Source organism: Mus musculus, chromosome 8 (assembly GCF_000001635.26).
Source record: "Mus musculus strain C57BL/6J chromosome 8, GRCm38.p6 C57BL/6J".
NCBI lineage: Eukaryota > Metazoa > Chordata > Mammalia > Rodentia > Muridae > Mus > Mus musculus.
Genome location: NC_000074.6, coordinates 27,224,338 through 27,251,639, shown reverse-complemented (window position 1 = coordinate 27,251,639; position 27,302 = coordinate 27,224,338). Strand labels below are relative to the sequence as shown.

The 27,302-nt window shown below is 46.6% G+C and overlaps 1 protein-coding gene and 1 long non-coding RNA gene across 7 annotated transcripts; one reads left to right on the top strand and one right to left on the bottom strand.

The window, feature by feature from the left end:
* Nucleotides 1-12,410: 12,410 nt before the first annotated feature.
* On the bottom strand, nt 12,411-22,231 carry Gm45470. Of its 2 annotated transcripts, XR_001778543.2 has the most exons (4): nt 19,225-22,231; nt 17,291-17,484; nt 16,478-16,621; nt 12,411-13,123 (listed from the first exon to the last, which is right to left on the bottom strand). It is a non-coding gene; the product is annotated as a predicted gene 45470 (long non-coding RNA). The 2 variants fall into 2 exon arrangements; XR_001778544.2 differs by having other exon boundaries at nt 17,291-22,231.
* On the top strand, nt 20,795-25,864 carry Adrb3 (adrenergic receptor, beta 3). 5 transcript variants are annotated; one of them, XR_003947220.1, is made up of 5 exons: nt 20,795-20,938; nt 21,607-22,531; nt 22,890-24,383; nt 24,744-24,914; nt 25,112-25,653. XR_003947220.1 is itself a non-coding variant. In XM_030243246.1 (4 exons), exons 2-3 carry the CDS (start codon nt 23,221-23,223, stop codon nt 24,884-24,886), a joined length of 1,203 nt encoding a protein of 400 aa, XP_030099106.1. In that variant the 5' UTR covers nt 21,548-22,531; nt 22,890-23,220; the 3' UTR covers nt 24,887-24,914; nt 25,258-25,653. The 5 variants fall into 5 exon arrangements, 3 of the variants coding, with proteins under 3 accessions (XP_030099106.1, XP_030099107.1, NP_038490.2); XR_003947219.1 differs by having other exon boundaries at nt 21,548-22,531; XM_030243246.1 differs by lacking the exon at nt 20,795-20,938 and having other exon boundaries at nt 21,548-22,531; nt 24,847-24,914; nt 25,258-25,653.
* Nucleotides 25,865-27,302: the final 1,438 nt, after the last annotated feature.

The window sequence follows — 27,302 nt, the reverse complement described above, 5'->3', positions numbered from 1 at the left end:
AACCACATGGTGGCTCACAACCATCTGTAATGGGATCCAATACCTTTTTCTGGTGTGTGTTGAAGACAGCTACAGTGTGTTCCTATAAATAAAAATATCTCTTTTTTAAAAGTGACATCTAGTTGAGTGGCAGACGAAGTGGCAAATCAGATAAAGATTTGACAGAATAGGAAGTAGCAGGTAGTTTCTACTACCTCGCTTTAAGCTCTGGACAGACAGAGGTACCAGCCCCCACCCTGGTTCCTGTGGATCTGAGGATAAAAGACACGCATTTTTATGTGTTTTAACTCAATGGTCAGGCACTTCTAAGCCTCCCTCAGCTAACTTTCCCATGGCCCTTACTCCCCTTCACTCCCAGCTTAACACCTCTAAATCTGCCCTCAGTCTAGCTGTTCAGTTACCTTTAGTCTTAGCTCAACACCTTTAAATCTGCCCTCGGCTTAGTTGAACTTCTGATCTCCCTCCTGCAACCCCAGGCCCAGTCAGGCTAGCAACCAATAGTCACTCCACCCAAGATTTCACATGGCTAGTGGCTCTCTCTCCCTCTGAAGCATGGTGAATTTTCTTTCCCCTTCCTGCATCTATCAGCCTGCCTATGGGAACCTGGAAGTCGCACCTTTTCCACCCAGCCATTGGCTGCCAACATCGTTATTGCTCGATCAAGAACCAATTGGAGAACAGGACCTTCAGTATTTACATGCAAATTCCCGGGCCAAAGCATCAGAACCGCCCCCTACAATAGGATACGCCCAACTTTCACAAGAAGAGAGAGGAAAGGGGCAGTTTACAGAGACAGGTTGTAGAAAGAGAGAGAGAACAAGCCAGACACGGGTGAGGACAGAAAACCAGAGAATGAGAAGGAGCAGAAGATTAGAACAGATTGCTGGAATTAGTTTGTGACCAAACCAAACAATTCAGTAAGAAACTGAGAGGTCAGACGGAATCAGACAGCTTGAAGAGGAGTTTGAGCCAGGACAGCTGAGTTGAATCAGCTATCCAGTGCTCAATAAGAACTAGGAAGGGGTGAGTTTCTCTATCAGTAAGTCTCAAAGGCTGAAAATATTCTAGGTCTAGATAAGATTGTATGGAGGTTAGAAGTTTCTAAGACTAGGCCTAGTTTAGCAGAAGGCAACGATCTTCCAGAGAACAGGTGAGTTAAAGATACTTCAACATGTTCCTATAGGTTTCTCAAGGTAGGCATTGTCACTCTGTCGTATCCTGTTTGTGGCTGTGGTCCAAGGGTTTGGGGAGTGGGTATGTGGCAGAACATCACTGAAGCTCCCTAAACGCAACAGGATTCAAGCGAGAGAAACCAGAAGCTGAGGAGGGAACTTGGCTCGCTTTTCAGACTGGAAGCTCAGCTTTGCTGAGGCAGGGGAGTGAGGTCTAGGATTCTGATGAACAGCTCAGCTCCCGGCCATGCACATTCGTGCTGGGGTTATATCGGGCTAATCTGTCCCGTTCTAAGTAAACTCCAGCCTAGCAAGCTTGGGCTTGTGCTGTCTCTTCTAGTCAGCAAAGAATGGAGCCAAGCTGTTCCAAACCACTCCCCTGCAGCGATCGATGCAAGAAAAGAAAGTGGTGACAATCCCTCAGCTGTTGGTCTCACCACAGGGTGCGTAGCCCAGGAAGATACTGAAAGAAGTACAGACTGACAGAGGTACAAACAGAGGCCAAGGCTGTCCCTGCATAGAGGCCCAGAAAGGCCATTACATAAAGCTGTGGGGGTGGAGCCAGATTTCACTGGAGACCCCAAGATGGTAAGGATGCCAGACTCGTGGGATACCTGCCAAGGAGAGCTGCTAACAGGGAGTGGGACCAGCCGAAGAGAGAGACGTGTGCAGCTCTCCACAAAGCTGGAAGGAGTGGGGGACCTAAAGAGTACTTTGACATCAGACATGGATACGAAGTTCTGAGTGTACCCAACTGATGTTTGGTCTTGCTTTTGGTCCAGTATTTCCTCACTAGGCTCCCCCCCCCTTTTATATTCTATGTCATTGTATGTTAGAAGCATGTGATCTGCCTTTTGGTTTTACAGGAGGTTGTAGTGAAGAGATTGCCATGAGTCTCCAAAGAGACTTTAAACTTTGGACTTTTAAACAGTCCTAGGACCGTGATGGACTACAGATAGGATTTTTGAGGTTGAACTGAATCTATTTTTGCATTATGATATGGCTACAAGCCCCTGGGAACCAGGGAATGGAATGTGCTTGTTTGAATAATAATGCCCCCCCCCCCACAGCATCATATATTTGACTGCTTAGTTACCAGGGAGTGGAACCCTTTAAAAAGAATTAAAATGTGGAAGTATGACCTTTTTATGGAGAAAGTGTGTCACTGGGAGTGAGTTTTGAGGTGACAAAGCCCATGCTAGCTCCAGTGTCTCCCTGACCCTATAGATCAGGATGTAACTCTTATCTACCTCTCCAGCACCATACTGGCCTGCTGCCATGCTTCCTGCCATGATGATAATGGACTAAACCTCTGAAACAGTAAGCCAACCCCCAACCAAATGCTTTCAATGTTCATGGTGTCTCTTCAACACAATGGAACACTGACTAAGTCTCTCTCTCTCTCTCTCTCTCTCTCTCTCTCTCTCTCTCACACACACACACACACACACACACACAATCAAAACCAAGAAACAGAAAATAAGGGTCAGATTATGTTGAGAATTAGCCCACATTTCCATGTATTCATAGGGTCAGAGAACCTGTCTTCAATAACCAATACCACTTGGGTAGGAACCTCCTCTAGGATAAGGAATTTATTTCATATAACTTTCAAGATATTTACAGAATGTCTTTGGGTAAACATCTCAGAAGTTATTTATTGGAATGAGAATTTTTATTTTGTTTGGTTTGTTTGTTTGTTTGTTTTTTGAGACAAGGTTTCTCTGTATAGCCCTGGCTGTCCTGGAACTCACTTTGTAGACCAGGCTGGCCTCGAACTCAGAAATCCGCCTGCCTCTGCCTCCCGAGTGCTGGGATTAAAGGCGTGCGCCACCATGCCCGGCTCGGAATGAGAATTTTTAAACACTGATCGTAGCAGAAATGGGTTTTTAACGACTAAAACATCCTCTTGCAATGACATGCTGATTGTGACTCGTCTCCACTGCTTCAAGCTTGTGGGGTTAGGGGGGTATTGCAAATAGTAGAAATATTTGTACTTTTCATATTTTCATGTTTTTTCTTCTTCAGTTATCATCTGGCTATAGTCTTAACTAGTCTCCAAAGGCCCACATATAAAGACTTGGTGCCCAGCCTATGCCATTGTTGGGAAGTTGTGAAACCATAAAGAGGTGGGGTCTAGTGGTAGGACATATGTCACAGGCACATGCCTTTGAAAGGGAAACTAAGGGCTAGCCTTTTCCTCCTTCCCTTTCTTCCTCCCTGTCCCAGACTCTGTTGCTGTGACTAAACACCCTGACCAAAAGCAACTTGGGGAAGAAAGGGGTCTTCATCTCTTACAAGTTAGAGTTCATCATAAAGGAGGACAGGGCAGGAACTCAACCTGGAACCCTGGCAGCGGGAACTGAACAGTAGGAACTGAAGCAGAGGCTAATAGAATGTTTTCTGGCTTGCTCTCCAGATCATATTTGGCTACCTTTCTTACACGTCCTATTACCATTTGTCCAGAGGTAGTACCACCCACAATCCCCTGAAACTCCTCATATTAATCACCAACCAAGAAAATCCCCCTCACAGACATGCCCACAGGCCAGTCTGATGGAGGCAACGCTACAGCTGAAGTTCCCTCCTCCCAGATAGCCTAGATCAGCAGTTCCCAAGCTGTGGGCAGAGAGCATTGGAAAACACATATTTCTGATGGTCTTAGAAACCCCCAACCATAAATTTGTTTTTATTGCTAATTCATAGCTGTTATTTTGCTATTGAGCAACGCCTTAGTTCCTAAGACCATAGGAAAAATGTATTTTCCAATGGTCACAACCCAGGGGTTGAGAACCACTGGTTCAAATTGTGTCAAGTTGACAAAAATAAACAGCACTCCTCTGCACTGGTCTGTCCCCATCATTATCATCAGACTGTCTTGACCCACCACCTCCCAGTAATGGCACAGAGACCTTTTATTGTTTATGAAAGCTTAGACCTTATAGCTTAGGCTTGTTCCCAACTAGTTCATATAATTTAATAACCCATTTATACTAGTCCACGTTTGCTACATGACCCATCACCTCTCATTCAGTCTCCATCCGACTTCCTGTATATCTGGCTGGCAAATCCACACCTCTCAATTCTTCCCACAGTTCCTATCTCTTCCCGGATGTCCTGCCTTTCCTCTCCTGTTCTGCTGGAGGTCAACAGGCCTTTATTTAACCAATCAGAAGAGGACAGAGAAGATGTTTACAAAATACTTAGGCAGTAAAAATAACAATACCAAGGTCCAGTTTGTAGTCAACTCTGAGTCAATACAGAAATCAACATTTGAATAATAAAAAGACAACCTTTACACAGTGCACAAAAACACACCATGACATAAACAGCATCCACTGATTCATGATTGATCATGGCCTAACACTCCCCAAACTGTACACTAAAACAAACCTTCCCTCTTTCTAAGTAGGTTATCACAGGCATTTTATTTTTCCTTAGTGATAGATGTTGGCTAACATGCTTTCTGTCTTCAGGGATGTGACCTACTCTGGGCATAAGCTTCATGTCTATGCATCTCCCCTCCCCCACTTATCCATCAAAAAACTATTCAAAATTTGAAGCTACCACCCCAAAACTTTCTGGGATTGGTGTCTTATCTTTTTTCCACCCCTACATGTCCACTTGAATTGCTGCATGCCATACCATATCACTCCCATTAATTGGTGAGTGTTCCTGGTTTGCAGAAAAATGTTTCATTGTCAATGTAAGGAAACAGATTAACGGACAATCACCTTGCCCCTGACTTGTCCCAGAACCTAAGACTTGGAAATCCCACCCACATGATTCAGTGTTAACCACCATGCTGTATTCTTTCACTGGCTCACTGCACATGCTCCGAAGACACTATAAAAGTCCACCCCACTACCCAGTCCACAGAATCTGATCTTTAATCATTTAGTTATTATTAGAAATTTTGACTAGAGACATGTCTGCTCCTGACAGTACCCCCTTCATCATTCAAAGTAGATGTTGAGCATCTTTACCTCCAGGCAAGTTTGCTTATCCTGGCATACAAAATACTGTCCAAAAAGGACAAACAGATGTGGGATAGTTGACTGCTAAGCTCTTCCTCGACCGAGTAAGCTAGTCCTTCATATGCCCACTTCATTTCAGGGCCTACCAGATGGATCTAGGCCAAAAGACTGAAGACAGACGCTCCAACATTATTAGAAATTAGGGGACTGTATAGGTTGTCAGCTGTCTCTACAATTTAAGTTTTGAAAGCTATATTTTTATGCTTCCTATATATTCAGGTAATATTTAATTTGTTATTGGATTTCTGACAGGGTTAAAAACTAGTTATAGTCTCATAAGCAAACTTTAGTTGTTTAACATTGAGAAATATGATATAGAGTTAAAAGCATGGTTTTCAGATGGTGATACAGGCTAAAATCAAAACATAACTCAGGTATAGAATTTTAAGGTCTTTAGTTAGGATATGATGGTAGAGTACTTTATCTTGTTGACAAATATGGACTGGATGCTAATTGTATATCATACTCTGCAAGTTACATCATTGTTATGGTTGTACTCAATTCATGCCTGAGAGAAAAACTTTTTTATTTGGACAGAGGTGAGATGTTGGTGATCAGTTTCTAATGTTTTGATTTAATGGAGAATCTGAATGTCCAAACACTAAAGGTCCTTGCCCCCAATTGGTTTTTGATTGATCAGTAAAGGTGCCAGCAGCCAATGGCTGAACAAAGGGAGACAGGGTAGGTCCTTTAGATTTGCAATGGCTAGGAACTGGGGAAAAGGAGACAGAGGATCGCCATGATGTGGTAGGAGACTGATCAGATTTAGAGCTGTAAGAGAAAGAGCCAACAAGCCATGTAAAAATTCAGGTAAGTGGCTACTGGTCACCTCCCTGATTGGGCCTAGGGTACCAGGCTGAGGATTAGAACTGCTCAGCCACTGACCAGGGCAGCATATTAAAAATAAGCTAATGTGTGTTTTCTATTCACGGATCCAGGGAGCTGCTGGGTGAGCAGCAGAAGTGTGACCTGTATTTGGAACATAAAGCAGAGTAGCCAAACTCCGTGCCACAAGACACTGCACTGGTCTCCAGTGGCATCGCTGCGATGGCACTGATTTCTAATCTGGAGGTTGATATATGCTAGCAGAAAAGGAAGCAAGCCAAATCAAGCCAAAATAATAATAATAATAATAATAATAATAGCCCGAAATGATCAGTGATTGGTCACGAAAACCCCCACAGAAGCAGTGGCTGCCTTGGAACCAGCACAGCATAGCAGCTGAGTGAATCATCTCACCACAGGTCTTCCCTTTGTTGCTGTTTTTTGTGAATACTCCCTGTCTTAGTCAGGGTTTCTATTCCTGCACAAACATCATGACCAAGAATCAAGTTGGGGAGGAAAGGGTTTATTTGGCTTACACTTCCATACTGCTGTTCATCACCAAAGGAAGTCAGGACTGGAACTCAAGCAGGTCAGGAAGCAGGAGCTGATGCAGAGGCCATGGAGGGATGTTCTTCACTGGCTTGCTTCCCCTGGCTTGCTCAGCCTGCTCTCTTATAGAACCAAGACTACCAGCCCAGAGATGGTCCCATCCACAAGGGGTCTTTCCCCCTTGATCACTAATTAAGAAAATGCCTTACAGTTGCATCTCATGGAGGCATTTCCTCAACTGAAGCTCCTTTCTCTGTGATAACTCCAGCTGTGTCAAGTTGACACAAAACTAGCCAGTACACTCCCAATTGCTCTGTGTCATGGTTTGAATATGCTTGGCCAAGGGAGTGGCACTATTAGGAGGTGTGGCCTTGTTGCAGTAGATGTGTCACTGTGGACATGGCCTTTAAGATCCTCACCCTAGCTGCCTGGAAGTCAGTATTCTGCTAGTCACCTTCAGATGAAAATGAAGAACTCTTAGCAACTCCTGTATCATGCCTTCCTGGATGCTGCCATACTCCCACCTTAATGATAATGGACTGAACCTCTGAACCTGTAAGCCAGCCCCAATTAAACATCCTTTATAAGACTTGCCTTGGTCATGGTGTCTGTTCACAGCAGTAAAACCCTAACTAAGACACTCTGCAGGATCCCCAAGCTATCCCTCCACAGTATCTACACACACTCCCCGTCCTTGGACAGACTAGAAAAAGCTCCTGACAAACATGTAAGCAGTTGCTAACATTAAGCAGCTGAAGTCTGCATCCCCCAGCTGACCTCTCCCAGATGCCAGCCTCTGGTTTACCACAGCCTTGTCATGCTCAGGCCTGAGAGCAGAAAAGACAGTGGTCCCTGGGGAAGATCTCTTCTGGTAGAGGAACAGTTGGACACAATGGTCTGCTGGCATGAAATACGGGGAAAGGTTGGGACAGGCATTGGAAGAAGATTGTCTGTCTGTCTCTCTGTCTCTCTGTATATGTGTGTGTGTCTGTCTCTGTCTATCTCTTTGTCTCTGTCTGCCTCTGTGTGTGTGTGTGTGTGTGTGTCTTCCCCTCCCTCTCTCTCCCATCCCCTACTTCTCAGGAGAATTCCTGAGGGATTCTCGGAAGCAAGCCAAGAAACATCAATTGCCCACTTAGGTTGCAACATTACTGAGGTTAGACTCATTCTTATCTGCACCCAGTGTCAGAAGGTAGAGATGTCTGACAGCTGCCTCAGAGCTCCACATGCACTCCATGTGGAGCTCCTGGTAAGTGGGGTGCACCTGATTCACCACATGAGAAACCAAGGCCTCCCCAAGAAGCCCCCAACATCAGCCTGAGTTTTCCCAGCAAGGACGAGTGAGCCCCCGTGCTAGCTTTTAGTGGCTGTGACGAGGAAAGAGAAGCAAACTCATAAGGGTGGGAAGTTGAATTTCTCTTAGTGTTTTGGAGGATTCAGTCATGGTTACAGGGCCATATTGCTTTAGCCCTGTAGCGAGGCAGTATATCATGGTAGAAGTACGTGGTAGGGGGCACCTATTTACCTCATGGTATCCATGAAGCTAAAAGAAACATGAAGGAGCCAGGGTCCTAATATCCCCATCAAGGGCTTACACTCAGTGACCTAGCTGCTTCCAACTAGTCTCCCTTTCTTTAAAGTTCAAGAACCTCCAGGTAGTACCACAGGCTGAGGACCAAGCTCTTAACACACTGGCTTAGGGGGAACATTTCACTTCCAAACCATAGCAATCCCAGACAGGCTACCCACTGGTCTACACAAAGTCGAGCGATCAACAAACATCAAAATGAACTTAAAAGGGCTAGCCCCTGGGACGCCCGGAGAGCTCAGATCTGTTTTAGGAGCGGTCAAGCCCTGCAGGAATATTTACAGCAAGCTGCACACTCACCTCTGTATTTACACCATTAAGATCGCCTTCACCCATCTTTGTACCCAGCTCTTGCTCTTTTTCCTGTCTCTCAGGAATCCTTCTTTCTACCCGTCCAGGCTGGGGTGGAATGGGGGTGGGGTGGGGAGAGCTGGTGGCTCTTCTTGTACCACCCACACCGTGCTATTCTTACAGAAAGCTGTGGGGCTCTATCTCGCTCTCACTTTTTATTATGAACTATCTCTGACACACACCAAAGCAGAGAGGATAAATAGCACTTCTCTTCCCATGGCCCTTAACCAGTTCCCATAGTGACCAATAGACAGCCTCATTCTACCACTGTATTGTTTTAAGTGGGATCTCAGTGAGCTCACCATTCAATACGTACACAGACTCTATCACTAAAAGATAAAGGTTGATCATTAAAAATATAAACTCACCGGGCGTGGTGGTGCACGCCTTTAATCCTAGCACTTGGGAGGGAGAGGCAGGCAGATTTCTGAGTTCGAGGCCAGCCTGGTCTACAAAGTGAGTTCCAGGACAGCCAGGGCTACACAGAGAAACCCTGTCTCGAAAAACCAAATATATATATATATATGTATGTATGTATATATATATATATGTATATTCAATAACATCACCCCTGGTAAATCAGTCCAGGGCAGAGATCTATTTCCGTGGTAATGCTTGCTTAGTGTATGAAGGAGCTTGGGTTTGCTGTCCACCAAAACACAATCTGTTATTTTATTTTATTTTTGTTTGGGAATTTCACTTTTGGCTACTTGTGTACATCATAAGTGCCCCTGGTGCAGTTACAGCTCAGAGGGGTGGGACATTAGCTCCCCTGTAAGCTACCCTATGGATGCTGGGAATCGAGCCCGAATCCTCTGAAAGAGCAGAGAGCATTGAGACAACTCTCTAGCCCTGCGCTGACTCTTTAAACCATTTTAATATAAATCAGTGCTCCTGGCTTGCCTTGTAATAATTTTACAGGGTGGGTCTCTACTTTATTGTTTGAGAACTTCAAACATGCACAGGATATGTTTGGATTAACTCCACCCCAATACTCCTCCAAAAGTTCCCCCCTTGTCCCAGTGCCACTTTTCCCTCCCAAGCTCAGGTGCTCTGTTTTTCTCTTTATTTGCTTGTTTTTGTTTTTAACCTTGTTTTGGTTTTTTTGAGACAAGGTCTCACTCTGTAGCCTGGGCGTGCCTGGAACTCACTATGTAGATGAGGTTGGTGCGGAACTCACAGAGATCTGCCTGCTTCTGCCTCTTGAGTCCTGGGATCAAAGGTGTACACCACCTTGGGTGTCTTGCTATTTGTTTGTTTTTGTTTTTTTTTTTTTTTAAACCTATTGAGTCCATTTAACGCTGCCTGTAAGTACATGGGTTTAGATCCATCTACTGGAGTATGAATATCTTCTTTTGTGCCACATCCAGAAAGAAAATTGATCCTCCCTCTCTCAGGAGTCATCCTTTGCTAATTATTTTCCTTGGCTAGGGGTGGGGCCTCATGACCCCCTCCCTACCCCATGCTGGGATCTTGTCTGGCTTGGTGTTGCATAGATCTTATGCACTGTCTCAACCACTGAGTTCATCAAGGAAACAGTGTCTCCCACTAAGTCACCCACCACCTCTGGTTCTTATATTGTTATCCCCTCTTCTGTAGCGATCCCTGGACTTGGGGAGAAAACCAGATGATGCACATTTAGAGCTAAGCATTCTACAGTCTCTTATTCTCTGCACCTGGGCTAGTTGTGGGTCTATGGTAATCACCATCTATGGCAAAAGAAACTTCTCTGATGAGGGCGAAGAGCTGTACTAATCTGTGAGTATAAATCACTAGAAGTTGGTTTAATACCGTGTCCATCTACTAAAATTATAGCAGTCAGTTCTTTCCAAGGGCCCATGACCCCTATGACCCACAGGGTTTTGGTCCTGGTAAGTAGAGCCAGGCTTGAGTTCCTTCTGGAAGAGCAGGCTTTAAATTCAACCAGAAAGTGTTTGGGATTTGTGGTAGTTAATCCTGGCTGTCAGTTTGACCATCTGGAATCTACTAAAACATCAGCCTCTGGGCAGGAATTTTCTTGAATAGGTTGTTTTAAACAGTATCATAGCCTGATGGTGGTGATACGTGCCTTTGATCTCAGCCCTTGGGAGGCAGGGGCAGAGTTCAAGGTCAGTCTGGTCTACAGAATGAGTTAGTTCCAGGACAGCCAAAGGCTACACAGAAAACAAAACTAAACAAACAAACTTAGATTGCTAAGTACACACTAAATCCAAAGCAACCTGTAAGAGGAAGCATTTGATTAAGGACCTGCTCACCAACCGTTCTAGAGGGCTAGCCCATGAACGTCTTGGTGGAAAAGGCAAGATGCTGGAGAAGTAACTCAAAGTTTTACATCCTGATCCCCAGGAAGCAGGCAGAGAAAGAGATACTGGGCCTATCACAGGCTTTTGAAACTTCTGAGCCTACCCTGCGACCCACTTCCCCCTAATCTTTCTAATTCTTCTCAGACAATTCCACTCCCTGGTGACTAAGCATTCAAATACAACAGCCTTTGGGGGCCATTCTCATTCAAACCACTACAAACAGGAAGACCCATTGTAAAAGTGACCAGTACCTTCAATTCACAGCCCACACAAAAAGGCATGTAAAAAAAAAAAAAAAAACCTGGTTTGGGCCTGCTTATAGCCATTGTCTTTGCAAGTTAATCTATTGTGTTCCTGCAGGACTGAATAAACTGAATAAGAGTAAAAACTGCTCCCTTGGCTCACAGAGAGTGGCACTATTAGGAAGTATGACCTTGTTGGAATAGGTGTGGCTTGGTTGGAGGAAGTAAGTCACTGGGGGTGGGCTCTAAGGTTTCAAATGCTCAAGCCAGCCCCAGAATCACACTCTTTTCCTGCTGCCAATCCAGATGTAGAGCTCTCAGCTGCCTCTTCAGCAGCATATCTGCCTGCATGCCATCATGTTTCCTACAGACAAAACCTCTGAACTGTAAGTCAGTCCCAATTAAATGTTTTCCCTTATAAGAGTTTCCATGGTCACAATGTCTGTTAGCTATTACCCCCCCCCCCGCCCACACACACACACACACACACACACACATACACACACTCTTCCCCACACTCACTCCTCTACCCTGGCCTCCCATTTCTCTCCACACTTAACCCTTCTCGTCTCATTATTTCTCCTTCCCTTTCTATCCCACTTGCATTAAAGATTCTTTAATTGTGGCAAACGTAATTTCATCTTAGCCAGTTTATTCTGTTTATTTATTAAGCAATGACATTTTTATTTTAAATATTTTTTGAGGTGGAGCTTCACTATGTATCCCAGGCTAATTGGGAACTCATGGCCCTTCCACCTCGACTTCCCAAGACAGGATTGCAGGCATCAGCTGTCACAGTGGCTGTTTCAACAATTTTTAAATGTACAACTCAGGGGCATTAATTACAAACACAATATTGTGTAATCATTGTTACTATTTATTTTTAAATGTTTTTCATGACCCCAAATAGAAATTCTGCTCCCATTAGGGTTAGGCAATACTTTCCCCCTCTCCCTCCCTTCAGCCCCTGGTTAACTCTTACCTACTTTCTGTCTCTGTGAGTTTGCCTATTCTAAATACTTCATGTCAGTGTACTCAGGCAGTATTTGTCTATTCATGTCTGACTTATTTTGCCTAACTTAATGTTTTCAGGATCCATTCATTTCAGAGCTGAAAACCCCTTTGTAGACATCCTCCAAGTGTTGTGCTATTTTGTTGACTGCAATCAACATGGTGTATAGGTTTCTGTTTGGGTCCCTTTTTCCACTTCTCATGGTATTGTGAGGTTAGTCTTTAACTTCCTGTGAAACAAAACATTTTCTACAGTTACAGCCCTGCAGCAATTGCATGAGGGTCCCCTTCCCTCGATGGCCTTTTTTAATACTTGTTTTCTCCATGTTTAATTTTAGTCATCCCACTAAGCATAAAGTCAGGCCTCAGTCTGTGTTTGATTTCCCTTTCCCTGATAACTCATGGTACTTAGCATGTCTTCACACTGGTGCTGGTCATTTATACATCTTTGGATAGGTACCTATTCAAGTCCTTGTCCCCTTGAAGATCATCCCCTATGTCCATTCTTTCAAGGAAGGATACTAGTGATTTTAAAAACATTTCAGTGGATACAGGTGTTCCGAGATGAAGTCTACTTTTCCGGTCCCAAAGCTCAGTATAGTAGGAAGGAACCTAACTGAAAGCCAAGACTGGGAGGTCAGTGTACACCATTAGGTTTATGACTGGTCAGTAGCCCCTCTAAGCTTCAACACACAAAAGCTATAAAAGACTGCTTATTGTGATGACTAATTTTATGTGTCACTATTATGTAACTCAGCTAAGGGAGGCCCAAATTGGTATGAGAATGGCTCCCATAGGCTCATATATTTAAATACTTGGTCCTCACTTGATGGGACTGTTTGGGAAGGATTAGGAGGTGTGGCATTGTTGAAAGAGGTGTGTCACTTGGGAGAGGACTTTGAGGTTTCAAAAGTCTATACCATTCCTAGTTACTGTTACTGTTCTCTCTCTTCTTCTTCTTCTTCTTCTTCTTCTTCTTCTTCTTCTTCTTCTTCTCCTCCTCCTCCTCCTCCTCCTCCTCTTCATCTTCATCTCTTCCTCCCTCCTGCATGTAGAGCAGATGTAAGCACTCAGCTACTGTTCAAGTACCATGTCTGCCATGTCTACCATGCCTGCCTTCCAGATGCCATGTTCCCCACCATGATGGTCATGCACTAGAACCATGAGCCCGCAAATTAACACTCTCTTTGATAAGTTGTCTTGGCCATGTTTTGTCACAGAAATAGAATAGTAACAAGATATCTGGTAAAACATTTCATCTGAATAGGGAGGCAGTTTCTGATAGATATTAGCATTTGATAAGTAGATTGAGTGAAGAAAATCTGTCCTCATCGATATAGCAGCAGGAGTATCATCCAATCTATTGAGACCCACAATAAAGCAAAAGGACACAGAAGAGTCGAATTTTATCTCTCTTGAGCAGGGACATCCCTTTCTTCTGACCTCAAATATTGGAACTCCTGGTTTTCAGGCTCTTCAGAATTAGCCTAAACTATATCACACCAGCTTTCAGATAGGAGGTGATGAGACTTCTTGGCCTCCATAATTATATCAACTAACCCTTATTATGAATTTCTATGTATGTGTGTGTCTCTCTCTTCCTTCTTTCATATGTAGAATCTAGCATACAGTGTACACTATATATAATAGTTTATACATTCTTTTTGTTACTATATTATCAATAAATTACTATGAGTTCTACCATTTCTATTTGTCTGAAGATGTGGTGGTACATGCCTTTAATCCCAGCACCTGGGAGGCAGAGTCAGATGGATCTCTGAGTTCAAGGCCAGCCTAGTCTACAAAGGGAGTTTCAGGACATCTGGGGCTACACACAGAGAACCCCCGCGCCCCCCCCCCCCCACACACACACACACCTACTAGAGTTCCACACCATTCTGCAGAGGCCTATCATTTCAACCTAAACTGAAACCACAGCTGTAACTGGCCACTAGCTTTCAGGACTCTCAGCTTTAAGTGGCACTATTAGGAGGTGTGGCCTTATTGGAGGAGGAGTGGCCTTGTTGGAGGAAATGTGTCTTTGTGTAGGGCTTTGAGTCTCCTATGCTCAGGCTCTGCCCAGTGTGTAATCAGAACCTCCTGCTGACTGCCTTTGGAAGACAGTCCCCTACTGCTGCCTTTAGAGCAAGATGTAGAACTCTTGTCTCAGACCTCTAGCACCATGTTGGCCTTGAATGCTGACATACTTCCTGCCATGATGATGCTGGACTAAACCTCTGAAACTATAAACCAGCCCCAATTAAATGTTTCCCTTTATAAGAATTGCCTTGGTCATGTTGTCTCTTCACAACGATAAGACCCTTACTAAGACACCTACTGTGTTCAGTTTCTGTAGTGCGGCAGATACCAGAGACAATCGATTGATAAATAGAAAAGAAGGTTTGTTTGGATTTATGATTTTGGAGATTTCAACCCATAGTTTATTAATCAACTGGTGAGGTGACACATCACAGTAGGGATGCAAAACTGCCTGCCTCATGACCATGAAGCAGAGAGAGAGGGGAAGAGCCATGGTCTCATAATACCCTTCAAGAAGGAGACTATATAATCCAATGATGACTCCCTCACTCAGGAGAAAGGAAGGAAGATCACATCAAACTTCCAGACCAGACAAAACAAACATTTGGAAAAAGAGACAAAGAGACAGAAAGACAGAGAGACAGAAAGACAGGAAGACAGAGGAAAACACCCGAGGAAAGACATTACTTTTTGTTGTGTATATGTATGCATGGTATGTATACCTGTACATATGTTCAACCTATATAGCTACACATACTTATACATGAATGTGGAGACCAGAGGTTGACATCAGGATTGCTTCCAGGATTGCTTTGTGTGAGATATGTATATATCAAGGCAGGGTCTCTCGCTTGAATTCAGAGCTCAACAATTTCACTAATCTAGTTAGCCATCTTGCTCTTTGGATCCCCTGTCTCCACCTCTCTAGCACTGGGATGACAGGAGAGCAGCCTCACCCTTGTGTTCACTACGATGCTGAGGATTCGAATTCTGGTCCTCACTCATTCTTTCACAACTAGCACCTCATCCATCTGGACCATCTGCAGCCCCCAAGCCATTACTTTTGTTAGACTCAGCAGGAGGAGTGAGTACCAAGGCACGAGCCTTACATCTGCATTTAAGCATAAAGAATACTAAATGGGTGGAGGTAAGGCCTGTATTACCATCACTGAGAGTGCTCACTGTCAGTGGGTGTCCTTCCCAAGGTTACATAAGGCAGCTTACAGGATCTACAGCAACCTGTAACCTTACACACTTCTGTTTGTGACACTCCCACTACCTAGAATGCCATTTCTCTTTCCTGTGGCCTTACAACTCTTATCACCTATTAACCTTCATACACAGGTCTCTTCTCGGTGACATTTATTGAATCAGTGATTTCCCCTTCACTGGAAATCAGCCCCTGTGGATACTCAACTTTCTTCTCTGCCCTTGTGCTGTAGGAACTAGCTTCCTTCATCTTCTACAGTCTGGTACCTCTCAGCATCTCAAGTGTCCCCTTGATGCCCAGCCCATGGTTGCTTCCCATCTGTGGAGCAGGGTTCAGGTCAGGATTTTTCTGTAGCCCTGGCTATCCGGAACTTGCTCTGCAGACCAGGCTGGCCTCAAACTCAGAGATCTGCCTGCCTCCGTCTCTGTCTCCTGAGTGCTGGGATTGAGATTAAAGGCATGGACCCACTGTTCAGCTCTAGGCCATACTCAGAGAGAGACAGAGTCAGAGAGAGAGACAGAGAGGAAAAGAAAAGACATTTGTTTGCAGAGTTTCCCTGGGACGAATAGCAACAGAGTAGAGCCAGGCAGTGACTTGTTTCCTCTGAGCAAGCAGTACCCATGCTTGGGTTTAATTTAGGCTCTGCTTTTCATGTCTTAAAAGGACTTTCCCATGACAGACTCAAGACCTGAAGTCCTGTGTAGTCAGCACAGCTACGGAGAGATGAGTGGTGAGATGCAGCCAAGTGTGCCGGCCCCTGACCTCCTCCTGCTTCTATACGGGGTTGGAGAATTTTGCAGCCCTGAGCTTTGGCATTTTGTTCCCAGCTCGCTCAGTGGATAAGGCATGCCCATGTAGGGTACAGCAGTCTCCGGCCTTTTTGCAATGGGATGTTGGCTCACACCTGTGATTGTGTGTGCTTGGTTTGGGTGTACATGGCTGTGATTGTGACTATGGTAACAGTGAGTCTGTTAGAACACACATCTAAGTTTTCAAGAGCATGTACATATGTCCTAGAGTGTGTGTATCTCTAGTATGATATTTATATGAGCAGTGTCTGTGCTCTGTTCACATGAGTTATGCTTATCTCTGTGTGTGCTTGAATGGGGGAGCATTCTCATGGATGCTTCTGCCTCACTGGGTACCTACCTCTGCTAAACGTATGGCCATCCAAAGAATGTCATCAGCCCTCTTTGGGTTCCTTAGAACAATGGCTTCGTCTTGTCCCCAAATCTTAACATTGCCACCGCATGAAACAGATTCCAATGGCTTGTTATCTCTTCCTTCTCCATCCTGTGAGAGGGTGAGAGAGTGGAGGAAGGCCACAGAGCCCATGCTAGGACCTTTCTCCTTGTTGATTGCTAGGACCTTTCTCCTTGTTGATTCCATTTCATCTTGGTACTCTTTTGTATCAACCAGGCTCCTGGGAGCCACGGGAGCCCTTGGCCTTCCAAATGACATCATTTGGAAACTATTATAAGGTCTAGCTAGCAAAATGTGAAGCTCACTTGAGAAAGCCGGAGTTGCCTCCCCACAGTCCCACATCTCAGGACAGAATTGACATTCCGGGCATGGTTTGCATTCCCTTCCTCTTTGTCTCCCTGCTCCCCACCCCTTCCAGGACCACCCATTTGCTCTAGCAGACAGACTGCTGCTATGAGCAAAGCCACCCTCCCTTGATGCTCTGGGGAAGCCTAGTCCTCTCTGATTCTGACTCTCTTACCTTCCTTCTCCCAGTCTTTGTGTTTGGTTTGGTTCTATTGTTTTGTTTTGACTTGGGGTGCTGGAGGCTTGATCTCGGACTTTGCAAACCCCAGGCTAAAGCTCTACCCCTCCCTCCCTTCCCTCCTCTCGCTATTCCTCCCTCCCTCCCTCTGACCTAGCATCTTCTGCCGACACTCTGGATGTTCAGCATCTTTTCTGATGAGCTTTTGTTACTCGGGAAGGTTCATCCTGACTTACCTGGAGGAGAGACCTTCCTCATTATGTTGCCCTTTGCCCCTCTGATCTCAGCTCATCTCCTTTCCCTAACACAGGCTCCATGGGAAAAGGAGGGAGATGCAGTCTAATCAGAGCAGTATAGCCAAACTACTTCCTTCCGTGGTTCCAGCTTCTTTTTCACCAGAGAGGTTCTGGCCTTGTTTGAGTCTTCCCTCCTATGGAAGAAGGAGAGTCTGGACAAGGGACCCAAACGGCATGACTGATCTGCCCTGTCCCCCGCTGTCTCCACTTCCCACCAGCCAAGCCATAGCTAAAAGGGTGATCAAACATTTCTCTGCCGGAGACAGGATCCCTCTGTGCGCTCTTTTCCACGCTGGCTGGCTTCCCTCTTGCCTTTGAGGAGAGGCTGCTTATTGGACAAAGACCTAAAAATTCCTGCCTGGGATTTAGCCATGGCTGTGACCTTCCCCTGGCCTTAGGAAGAGCGTCTCTGACAGTCACTGCGCTTAGTGATTCTTTAGAGATGAAAGCGAGGATTTTTCTTCCCACTTAGGAATTGAAGGACCAGCTCATTTTTATTTTATTATTTGTATGTCTATTGTGTGTGTGTGTGTGTGTGTGTGTGTGTGTGTCTATATGTGGAGGCCAGATGGATCCCCTGGCAATGAAATCACTTGTAGCTGTGAGTTAACTGGTGTGGGTGCTGGGAACTGAACTCATGTCCCTTGGAAGAGGAACAAGTGCCTTTAACCTCTGAACTAACTAACTAACTCTCTCTCTCTCTCTCTCTCTCTCTCTCTCTCTCGCCCTAGAAGACCAATTCTTGATCCCTTCTTCCATGGATGATCAAGACCTGAAAAGGAAGAACCAGGGCTGAGGTGTAGCTGGGCAGTAGGCTTCCCGCTTTAGCATGCTCACGAGGCCCTGGGTTCCACCCCCAGCGTGCAAATTTAAGTCAAATTAGAAATAAAACATAAGGCACTAGTAGAATGCTCTGTCAACCCATTTCTTGTTGAAAGCCCTTGTCCCAACCTATCCCTTAGACATGAATCTTATGTCCCCTGAAATTAGAACCTCTCACCTTTATGCAGATGTGTGTAGAGTTAGCTTTGCCATGTGTTAAAGGAAACAAAATGTCTTCCATTAGGGCTTCTTTGCAGCTTTGGTTGACTTCCCTGACTTCAGGGAGACCGTGGCCCATTGTTGTCCCAACCAGGACAGAACAGAGGTATTGCTGGCACAGTTTGGCTGGGAATGAGGACACATGCTGGCAAAAGAGCCCATGCCTCCTCTGTCTGTGTGCTAATACCTGTTAGGAATTAGCTTTTGCCACTTGTGAACGTGCCTGGCTTTCTTCCCTGGACCTCAGTATATAACTATATAAGGTGTTGCTAGTGGATTTGATCTTTAATGACTGTTTGAGAGGCGAGTGTGGTACCCTGTAATCTCAGCTACTAATGAAATCTCCTCAGGAAGATGATAAACTCAAGCCCTGCCTAGGTTGCAAAGTGATTCCAAGGCCAAACCTTGGTCACTTAGTGAGACCTGTGTAAAACAAAAGGGCAAAACAAGAGCTGGGGCTAACCTAGCGGTAGAAGCCTCGCCCAGCATGCATAAATCGCCAGCACCATTAGAAAGGAGAAGGGAAACCCATTTAAAGTGTTCTCCCCCCACCCCCAGATTTTTTTAAATACTGAGCCTCAAGTATCCCAGACCAGCATCAAACATGGTGTCTTGTCAAGAATATTCTAAGCTTCAGGTCTGTTACTTTTAGCTCTTGGTTGCTGGGATCTTGGAACCTGTGTTGCCCTGTCCAGTTTATGAAATACTTGATGAGACCCAGAGCCTTGTGACTAGAGTCCTAGCTGTTATTCATAAGTCACTTCAGTATGCTTTGGTTCAAGCCCAAGCACCAAAAAATAGAAAACACACATATATGTACTATACACACTCACCTTTAACATACGTGGTCTTAGACAAGGTACCGGGCCACAGTCACATAAGCCTTCGTGGGTTTCTTACTGCCGTGTCGTGTAAATACATATACAAGCACCCCGTGTCAATGTCCATGGAACCACAGCTTCTGCCTTCTCTCCAGGACAAAACTTCCTACTTTAAGAACTTCTGTCCACCAAGTGGCTGCTGCCTCTGCTCACCACAGATTGCTATTCTTCCAGACACATCCTTGGGGCTTCTAACTTGGGGGTCCACCATCAGCATCTTAGGGGCCCACACTCACTATGATTGCCTCCAAGGGCATAAAACAAAGGTCATGGGGGACTGGGCCTGAGCAACGCTCTCTCTGGGCAATGTATGTGTCTATCCAGAGTTGGACGACCTCTACAGAACAGGCAATGCTAATTCCCGGAGGCCTAGCCATTAGGATGGCTTCCCAGAGGCATCAGGCCACTGGCTTGCAACCCCCAGCTGGCCACCAAAAGTGATAGTGAGGTTGGAAACAGACATATTGTCTGGGGAGAAAAATGGAGCAATGACTTCTAAACGTACAAGTGTATGTATGCCTTATTTATAACAATTCTGTTCATAGAAACAAATACATCTGCAAAAGAATGAAAGGACTAGGGTATTAATTATACACTGCAACATCATCTATGGATAAAGACAGGAAATCAGGTGTCCACTTGTAGATGACTAGTTTTATGTCCATTCATACTAAAAATGGGTATCTTTTGTGTGTTCATCTAGAAGGGTCATAAGTTAAGGTCATATAGTTATGTTAAAACTTAAAAGCACAGGCTGAGATACAGTCATGTGGAAAACAAAGGCAAAAAGAGTATGCTTTTACATCCTGAGTTATCTCTCAATAAAATGTTATTGGAAAGATTAATAAGATCCGATAGCAGTTACTTGTTGAGGAATTGAACCTCGGGATGGAAGTCACTTTCTGTTATCTACATTTTCTATATTGTGATGGTTGAACAAGATGACTACATTGTTTGTTAAAAACTTACAATAAAATTACGAGAGAGAGAGAGAGAGAGAGAGAGAGAGAGAGAGAGAGAGAGAGAGAGAATAATCTCAAAGACCGAAACAGCAAAACAATAGGAGCGGCGAGGAAGGAGGCAGAGTACTTGGGCATGGCTCTGCTGCCTCCCAGGAATGGGGGAGGCACATTTGGGAACAGGGGTCTAGCACATTAATTCTCACAATATTTGGTTACAGGACTAATCATTTGCCACACACCGGTATGTTCTTACAACTGGGGACTCTTGCTCTTTTTCAAAACTATAAACATTTTTGCACATTTTCTTCAAGTAACAGGGCTTGGTCCTTGACTAAAGCAGAGATGGCCCTTGAGTATGTCTTGGGGGAGATATCTTTCCCCAACCTATTCTGATGTCCTGGGGGTAGGGGGGTGGGGTGGGGGGAAGAGCCAAATGGCATGTATTTGTTTTAGAGATTGCTTGCTGAGAATCTTATGACACCCCTTTGCGATAACTGGCAGCGCTCTGGGGTGTTGCAAAACCCTGACTTGGGTGCAATCACCCTGATGACCAGCAAGAAGCCACAGCCAAAGGCAGCCTTCACACCACCCTGGCATGGCTGGGACAGGAGCAGGGGCAGGGGCAGCAGAAGGGAGCTCTGACGGCTGCATCCATGGGACAGGGAAAACCTTTGCTTGAGAGCCCCTGACAGTCCTGCTCATGGGTGAGTGAGCTGCTGAGTCCCTGGGAGCCCAGCTGGCCCTTTTTCCTCAGGGATAATTTTAGGTTCTCTCTTCCCCTTCCAACCTTTCTGACTCCCAACCCCTGGTTCAGCCTCCCGTGGGGATTGCCTGGACCAGTGGCTATAGAGGACACTTTTAAAATATTGAGCTACTCAAAAGAACATGCCAGGGGGGTACCCTGGAGGCATTTTCCACTATATTTGTTTTTTTCTCTCTTTTGCCCCATTGTTTCGGGGTGGAAATGAGACAACTCATGGAGCAGTCTTGACAGGCGTCCCTAACCCTGGTATTACATGTGAAGGCCATCACTTCAGGCTTCTTTATTCGCATCCCAGGAATCATCAAACTCAGGTCCTTCTGCTTGCAAGGCAAGCACTTCACTCATTTAGCCATTTCCCTAACTCCCAGAGGCTTATTTCTAAGCCTTTCATGCCCACATCCAATTTGGAAAAATTTTGACTGGGAGATTGGATGACAGGGTCAGGTCCTATAAGTCTGGGTGAAGGGAGGGGGCTCAGAGGCGCTGATCTTACTGTATAAGAAACTTCAGAGGCATTAAAATACCAGGCTTATCCTTTTATGCACTCCAGATATGCAGTACGAGGGCCCCGGGAGATGGCACAGTAAGTAAGAGTGTTTGTTCTGCAAGCCAGGGGCACTGAGTTCAAATCCCCAGCACCGAAGTGAAGAGGTGGATGTGGCCGCACACACCCACGATGCCAGCCTTGGGAAGCAGAGGCAGGCGAATCTCAAAAGCCCAGACTCCACCGTCCTAGCCAACGCAAAAGCTTTCTGGCCCTGTGAGAGACCCTGTCTCAAGGTAATAAACTGGAAAATAGTAGAGGGAGACACCTGATGCACCCACACGTTCACATGCAGACACATGACTCCCTCGACTCTAGTTTCTTATGAAGAAATCTCCAGCAAGTGGATGAGAACTCTTTACCATGGGGAAGGTGACAAACATTAGCTTTGGATAACTGAGTGTGGCGATAGACCTGTGGTCCTCACCCTTCCTCAGGCTGCGACCCTTTAATACAGTGCCTCATGTTGCAGTGACCCCAATCATAACATTATTTTAGTTGCTACTCCATAATTGTAATTTTACTATTATTCTGACTCGTGATGTAAATATCTGATATGCAGGATATCTATCTGATATGTGAACACGGTGGGGACTGCAAGCCACGGGTTGAGAACCACTGTGCTAGACAGCCTCAAATGCATCCTTTCTCTCTCTGTCTCTCTCTGTCTCTGTCTCTCTCTCTCTCTTTCTGTGCTGGACCTCAAGCATGTTAAGTATGCACTCTACCACCGAGATACACCCCTCCCTCTCCAAAACTCCATCCTCTCATTTTAATGTGTCTATCACTTCAGAATTTGAAGGGACTTTTCTAGAAATTTTCTAGGAGAAAGGTGTGTGGACTGGGCAGTGCAGGAGGAAGATGGAAACCAGAAGCCCTCAGCATCCCAAGCTACACGATGCCATGTCAAACTAGAGTGACTCCTGAAACAAGCGGGTGTCTCCAGTAACTGAAAAGAAGAAGAACTGAAACAGCAGACAGGGACAGAGGGTGAGCGAAATTGAGGAAAGGGAAGGGGACGGATCTCATCAGCTGGGAGAGAAAAGGATGCCAGCCACCTCTGGTTGGTGGCTTCACAAAAAGAGTCTTAGAGTTGGGAATAGTGGCGCACAGATCTGTAATCCCAGCACTGGGGAGGTTGAGGCAGAAGGATCTGGAGGTCCAGACCAATCTGGGCAACATATAGAAAGACTATCTCAAACAATAAGATACCTTAGGGAGAGCATCCAAGCAGAAGAGGGGCTATCTTGGATGGTTTGGGTTGTTCGGTTTTGTTTTGGTTTGTTTCTGGATGGTTGCCTTCCTTGTTGGGTAAAGGATAGGGTGCGGGGGTTTCTCTTCTTTGCAGGGTTGCCTCAGGTTCTGCCAGGAAGGAGCTGCTGAGCTCCAGGAAACCGGTGCTGAGGGAGTGTCAAGACAGGACGCCCCTCTCCACCCTCCAATTCCCACCAGAGGCCTCTCTTGTGACTATTGGACGCTGTTCCTTTAAAAGCAGCCACTCCTCCCGGCAACTAGGGTGTACATGGGGGGTGAGATGGAGGGAAGCTGACAGACTTACCCCAGCAATTAGGGAAGATGGCCCAGGCTGGAAGAGTCGCTCCCAAGCCCTACTGTCCCCTTCCCTAAGCCAGCGGGTCTGGGGAGGAGGGGGAACCTTCCCACCCCAGGCGCCACACGAGATGGCTCCGTGGCCTCACAGAAACGGCTCTCTGGCTTTGTGGTCGGACGCCCCTACCCTGGACCCCAGTGCAGCCAACACCAGTGGGTTGCCAGGAGTACCATGGGCAGCGGCATTGGCTGGGGCATTGCTGGCGCTGGCCACGGTGGGAGGCAACCTGCTGGTAATCATAGCCATCGCCCGCACGCCGAGACTACAGACCATAACCAACGTGTTCGTGACTTCACTGGCCGCAGCTGACTTGGTAGTGGGACTCCTCGTAATGCCACCAGGGGCCACATTGGCGCTGACTGGCCATTGGCCCTTGGGCGAAACTGGTTGCGAACTGTGGACGTCAGTGGACGTGCTCTGTGTAACTGCTAGCATCGAGACCTTGTGCGCCCTGGCTGTGGACCGCTACCTAGCTGTCACCAACCCTTTGCGTTACGGCACGCTGGTTACCAAGCGCCGCGCCCGCGCGGCAGTTGTCCTGGTGTGGATCGTGTCCGCTGCCGTGTCCTTTGCGCCCATCATGAGCCAGTGGTGGCGTGTAGGGGCAGATGCCGAGGCACAGGAATGCCACTCCAATCCGCGCTGCTGTTCCTTTGCCTCCAACATGCCCTATGCGCTGCTCTCCTCCTCCGTCTCCTTCTACCTTCCCCTCCTTGTGATGCTCTTCGTCTATGCTCGAGTGTTCGTTGTGGCTAAGCGCCAACGGCATTTGCTGCGCCGGGAACTGGGCCGCTTCTCGCCCGAGGAGTCTCCGCCGTCTCCGTCGCGCTCTCCGTCCCCTGCCACAGGCGGGACACCCGCGGCACCGGATGGAGTGCCCCCCTGCGGCCGGCGGCCTGCGCGCCTCCTGCCACTCCGGGAACACCGCGCCCTGCGCACCTTAGGTCTCATTATGGGCATCTTCTCTCTGTGCTGGCTGCCCTTCTTCCTGGCCAACGTGCTGCGCGCACTCGCGGGGCCCTCTCTAGTTCCCAGCGGAGTTTTCATCGCCCTGAACTGGCTGGGCTATGCCAACTCCGCCTTCAACCCGGTCATCTACTGCCGCAGCCCGGACTTTCGCGACGCCTTCCGTCGTCTTCTGTGTAGCTACGGTGGCCGTGGACCGGAGGAGCCACGCGCAGTCACCTTCCCAGCCAGCCCTGTTGAAGCCAGGCAGAGTCCACCGCTCAACAGGTAGGGGACACGAGCGGGGGACCGGAGTCTCTGGGTGGGGACGTCTCTGTCTCTATTTTTGAGTTTGGAGATTGGGGGAGGGGAAGATGTAGATGGGGGTGCGGTGTGTGTGTGGGTGGGGGGTGGCCTTTGTCTTGAGAGGACAGAAAAGAGGTAGGAACTAAAACGGGCCCTTTCTCTTCTTGGATCCAATCCCTGGGTCTGAAGCAAAAGGGAGGAAGGGGATAATTGCGCACCTTAGGACCAGGTGACCCCCACAGGCAGTTGCTGCTCTTCCGGCAGGTTTCTGACCTCTCTGGTCGCCTCTAGTTTGGGGTTTGTTTGTTTTTGTTTGTTTGTTTGTTTGTTTTGTTTTTTTAGTTCCCTTCTTCGGGAACCCAGGCATCTCTATACCTGTCTGGGATATCCATAGACAGCAATGGACTTCCCTAGTCCTCGGCCTCAGTCCCGCTCTCTCTCAAAGGTTTGATGGCTATGAAGGTGCGCGTCCGTTTCCCACGTGAAGGGCCGTGAAGATCCAGCAAGGAAGCTGTGAGTTGGCTTGGAGTTGCTTTCCTCCCTCAGGGACTGGATTAGAACTATAGGGTGGGACTTGGGGGGGAGGGAGGGTGCAGGATGGACCCTATGGGATTTGGGGGTGGAGTAGAGGGATGCGGGAATGGTCCCTATATCTTTGAAAAGTGAATATGCTTTTCAGGGTTCCTGAATCACTTCCCTCTTCCTTCCAGTGCTTGATCCCCATCTTCTTGACTGGTTGCCCCAAGAAATATTGTTTCCGTTTTTGCAGGACTTCTGGGGATTTTTTTTTTCCTCCAGAAAGACAAGCAACGGCTATGGATGCAACATTTTTATAATGCCTTTGATTTCTACTCAGAGTGAGTCCCCTGGAACCTCAACTCTCCAACGCTCCAGAACCGATGACTAGACCACGAGGTGTAAGGGAAATCTTACCAAATGGGTTTCACCGTCCTCTCTCTCTTTCCGAGAGAAGTTGTCTAAGACCCACCTTGAACTTCACTACTACCTCAGCAGCTGGGACGGCAGGCCACCTGTGCTTGACGGCCCTGGGAGGAGCCCTATGGCCTTGGAGGCCTGCCAGTCCCTGCCTATGTTTGTGCTGTATGCTTAGGGAAAAGAGAGCACCCCTCCCTCCCTTTCTTCCTACTGCTTTCCTAACCCTGATGATCGACATGTTCCTCCACAAATCACTCTGTCTCCAGGCTCTGTGTCTCTGGTTAGTTTGAGAGCAGGAATCCAGGAAAAAAAAAAAGTTTGAGGTTTCATCCCTGTCTCCTCACTATGGCTCTCTAAGCACCATCTTGGACCATCTCTCACAATAGGCACAAAACAGCTCTAATCTACCTCACAGTTAGGACTTCAAGGTTTGGGGGGGAAATTCCAGGGTTCATAGGAAGAAGTCAAACTATTGGAATGGGTCCTTTTTCCACTTAAAATCAAATTAATAAATATTATTGAATGTGGTTTGTCCCCTGCTCGCCTTTTCTCTGGGTTTGTTTTCTTTTCGTGGCCTGCTTGCTGGCTTCCTTGCTCCGAGCTGCGTTTTGACAGGGGCAGTAAATTAGGAGTAATCCTTGCCTCTTTCTTCCTAATCCTCATCAGACACAACCAGAAAGTCTGTCTGTGTAAGTGAGGCAGTCGAGTCTTTGCCTCGCCTTCCTCCCCACCTTTTCTGAAACTTTTGAGATCTGGTTGCAAGAAGGAGCGTGGTCCTGCATTACATATCTGTCTTCATGGGTGGAGGATGGGGCCTGCTGTGTCCAGGCTCAAGAATGTCTAATACCACAAACTAGAGTGGCTTAATAAGGTCTCATTGACATCAGCAAACACTTTGCTTCAGTTTTGTGTGCCTGTGTATCTAAAGGTTCAGGGCACTGGTTTGAGAAGGGACAATATGTCTTGTGTTATATTAATAGATGTGTGTATACAACACACACACACACACACATACATGTTTCTGTACCCTCTCCCGTCCCATTTCCTTCCTGGGTTGTAGAACTCTCCATTTTCCTCTAGAAGCAAAGCTGAAGTCACAACTGTCTCTTGATACTATTTTTTTCCTTGCTTCAGTTTTTACAGCTCTTATCTGACATGTTTCTCACGGGGGTTGGGGTGGGGTGTGGGGAGGTTCTATGGAAGTGACCAGAGTATTGCACTGGCTCTTTTTTAACTCCAAGAGCAAAGACCATCCATGATCAGGCTGATTTCCATCCAGCAACAGGCAGTTACTCACCAAAGGTTTAGTAGCCTGCCTGTGGCATAGCGTGCAGGGCACTGGCTGTGCCTGGGGGTCCTAAGATATAAAACCTCCCGTTATTGCCCACAGGATAAGCTACATGACTTTCCACATATGGGTGTTCCCTGTGGACTGGACCTAACCTATGCAGTTCCCCGAGCTCCTGGATCTCAGGTTTTATGTCTCAGGATGTTTGCATACCAAAGATGACATTCTCCTTTCCAACCCAATGCAGTGTGCGATCTCTGGTGTCCAAATGTAGACGGTTTCTTGGCAGAGATCCCATTTTATGAACTATGGGCCTTAGTACAGAAGGAAGTTTCGGTTGAGCCTAGGGATAAGAGGGCATCCTCTCCCCATCTCTGGATATTTTCCTAACATCTCTGGGGAAAGTTGCCCAGAGAGAAGAGAGGAGAGGACGCCTTTGGGGGAGGGGCCTTGGTTTATAGAATTGTCCTTGAAGAGAGTCCAGGACCTCATACTACTCGGGCCTCGCTGTACATTTTAATCCATGTGCCGACTGTCAGCCTCCTTTGAAGTGTTTAGACTTGACCTGGGGCTGTGGATTCCATCTGCAGATTGTCACCGGGGAATCTGACAGCTGAAGAGACAGCCTCTCTAGTCCTTCCTCCAGCCAGGTGTCAAACCGAAGGAGATTTACATCC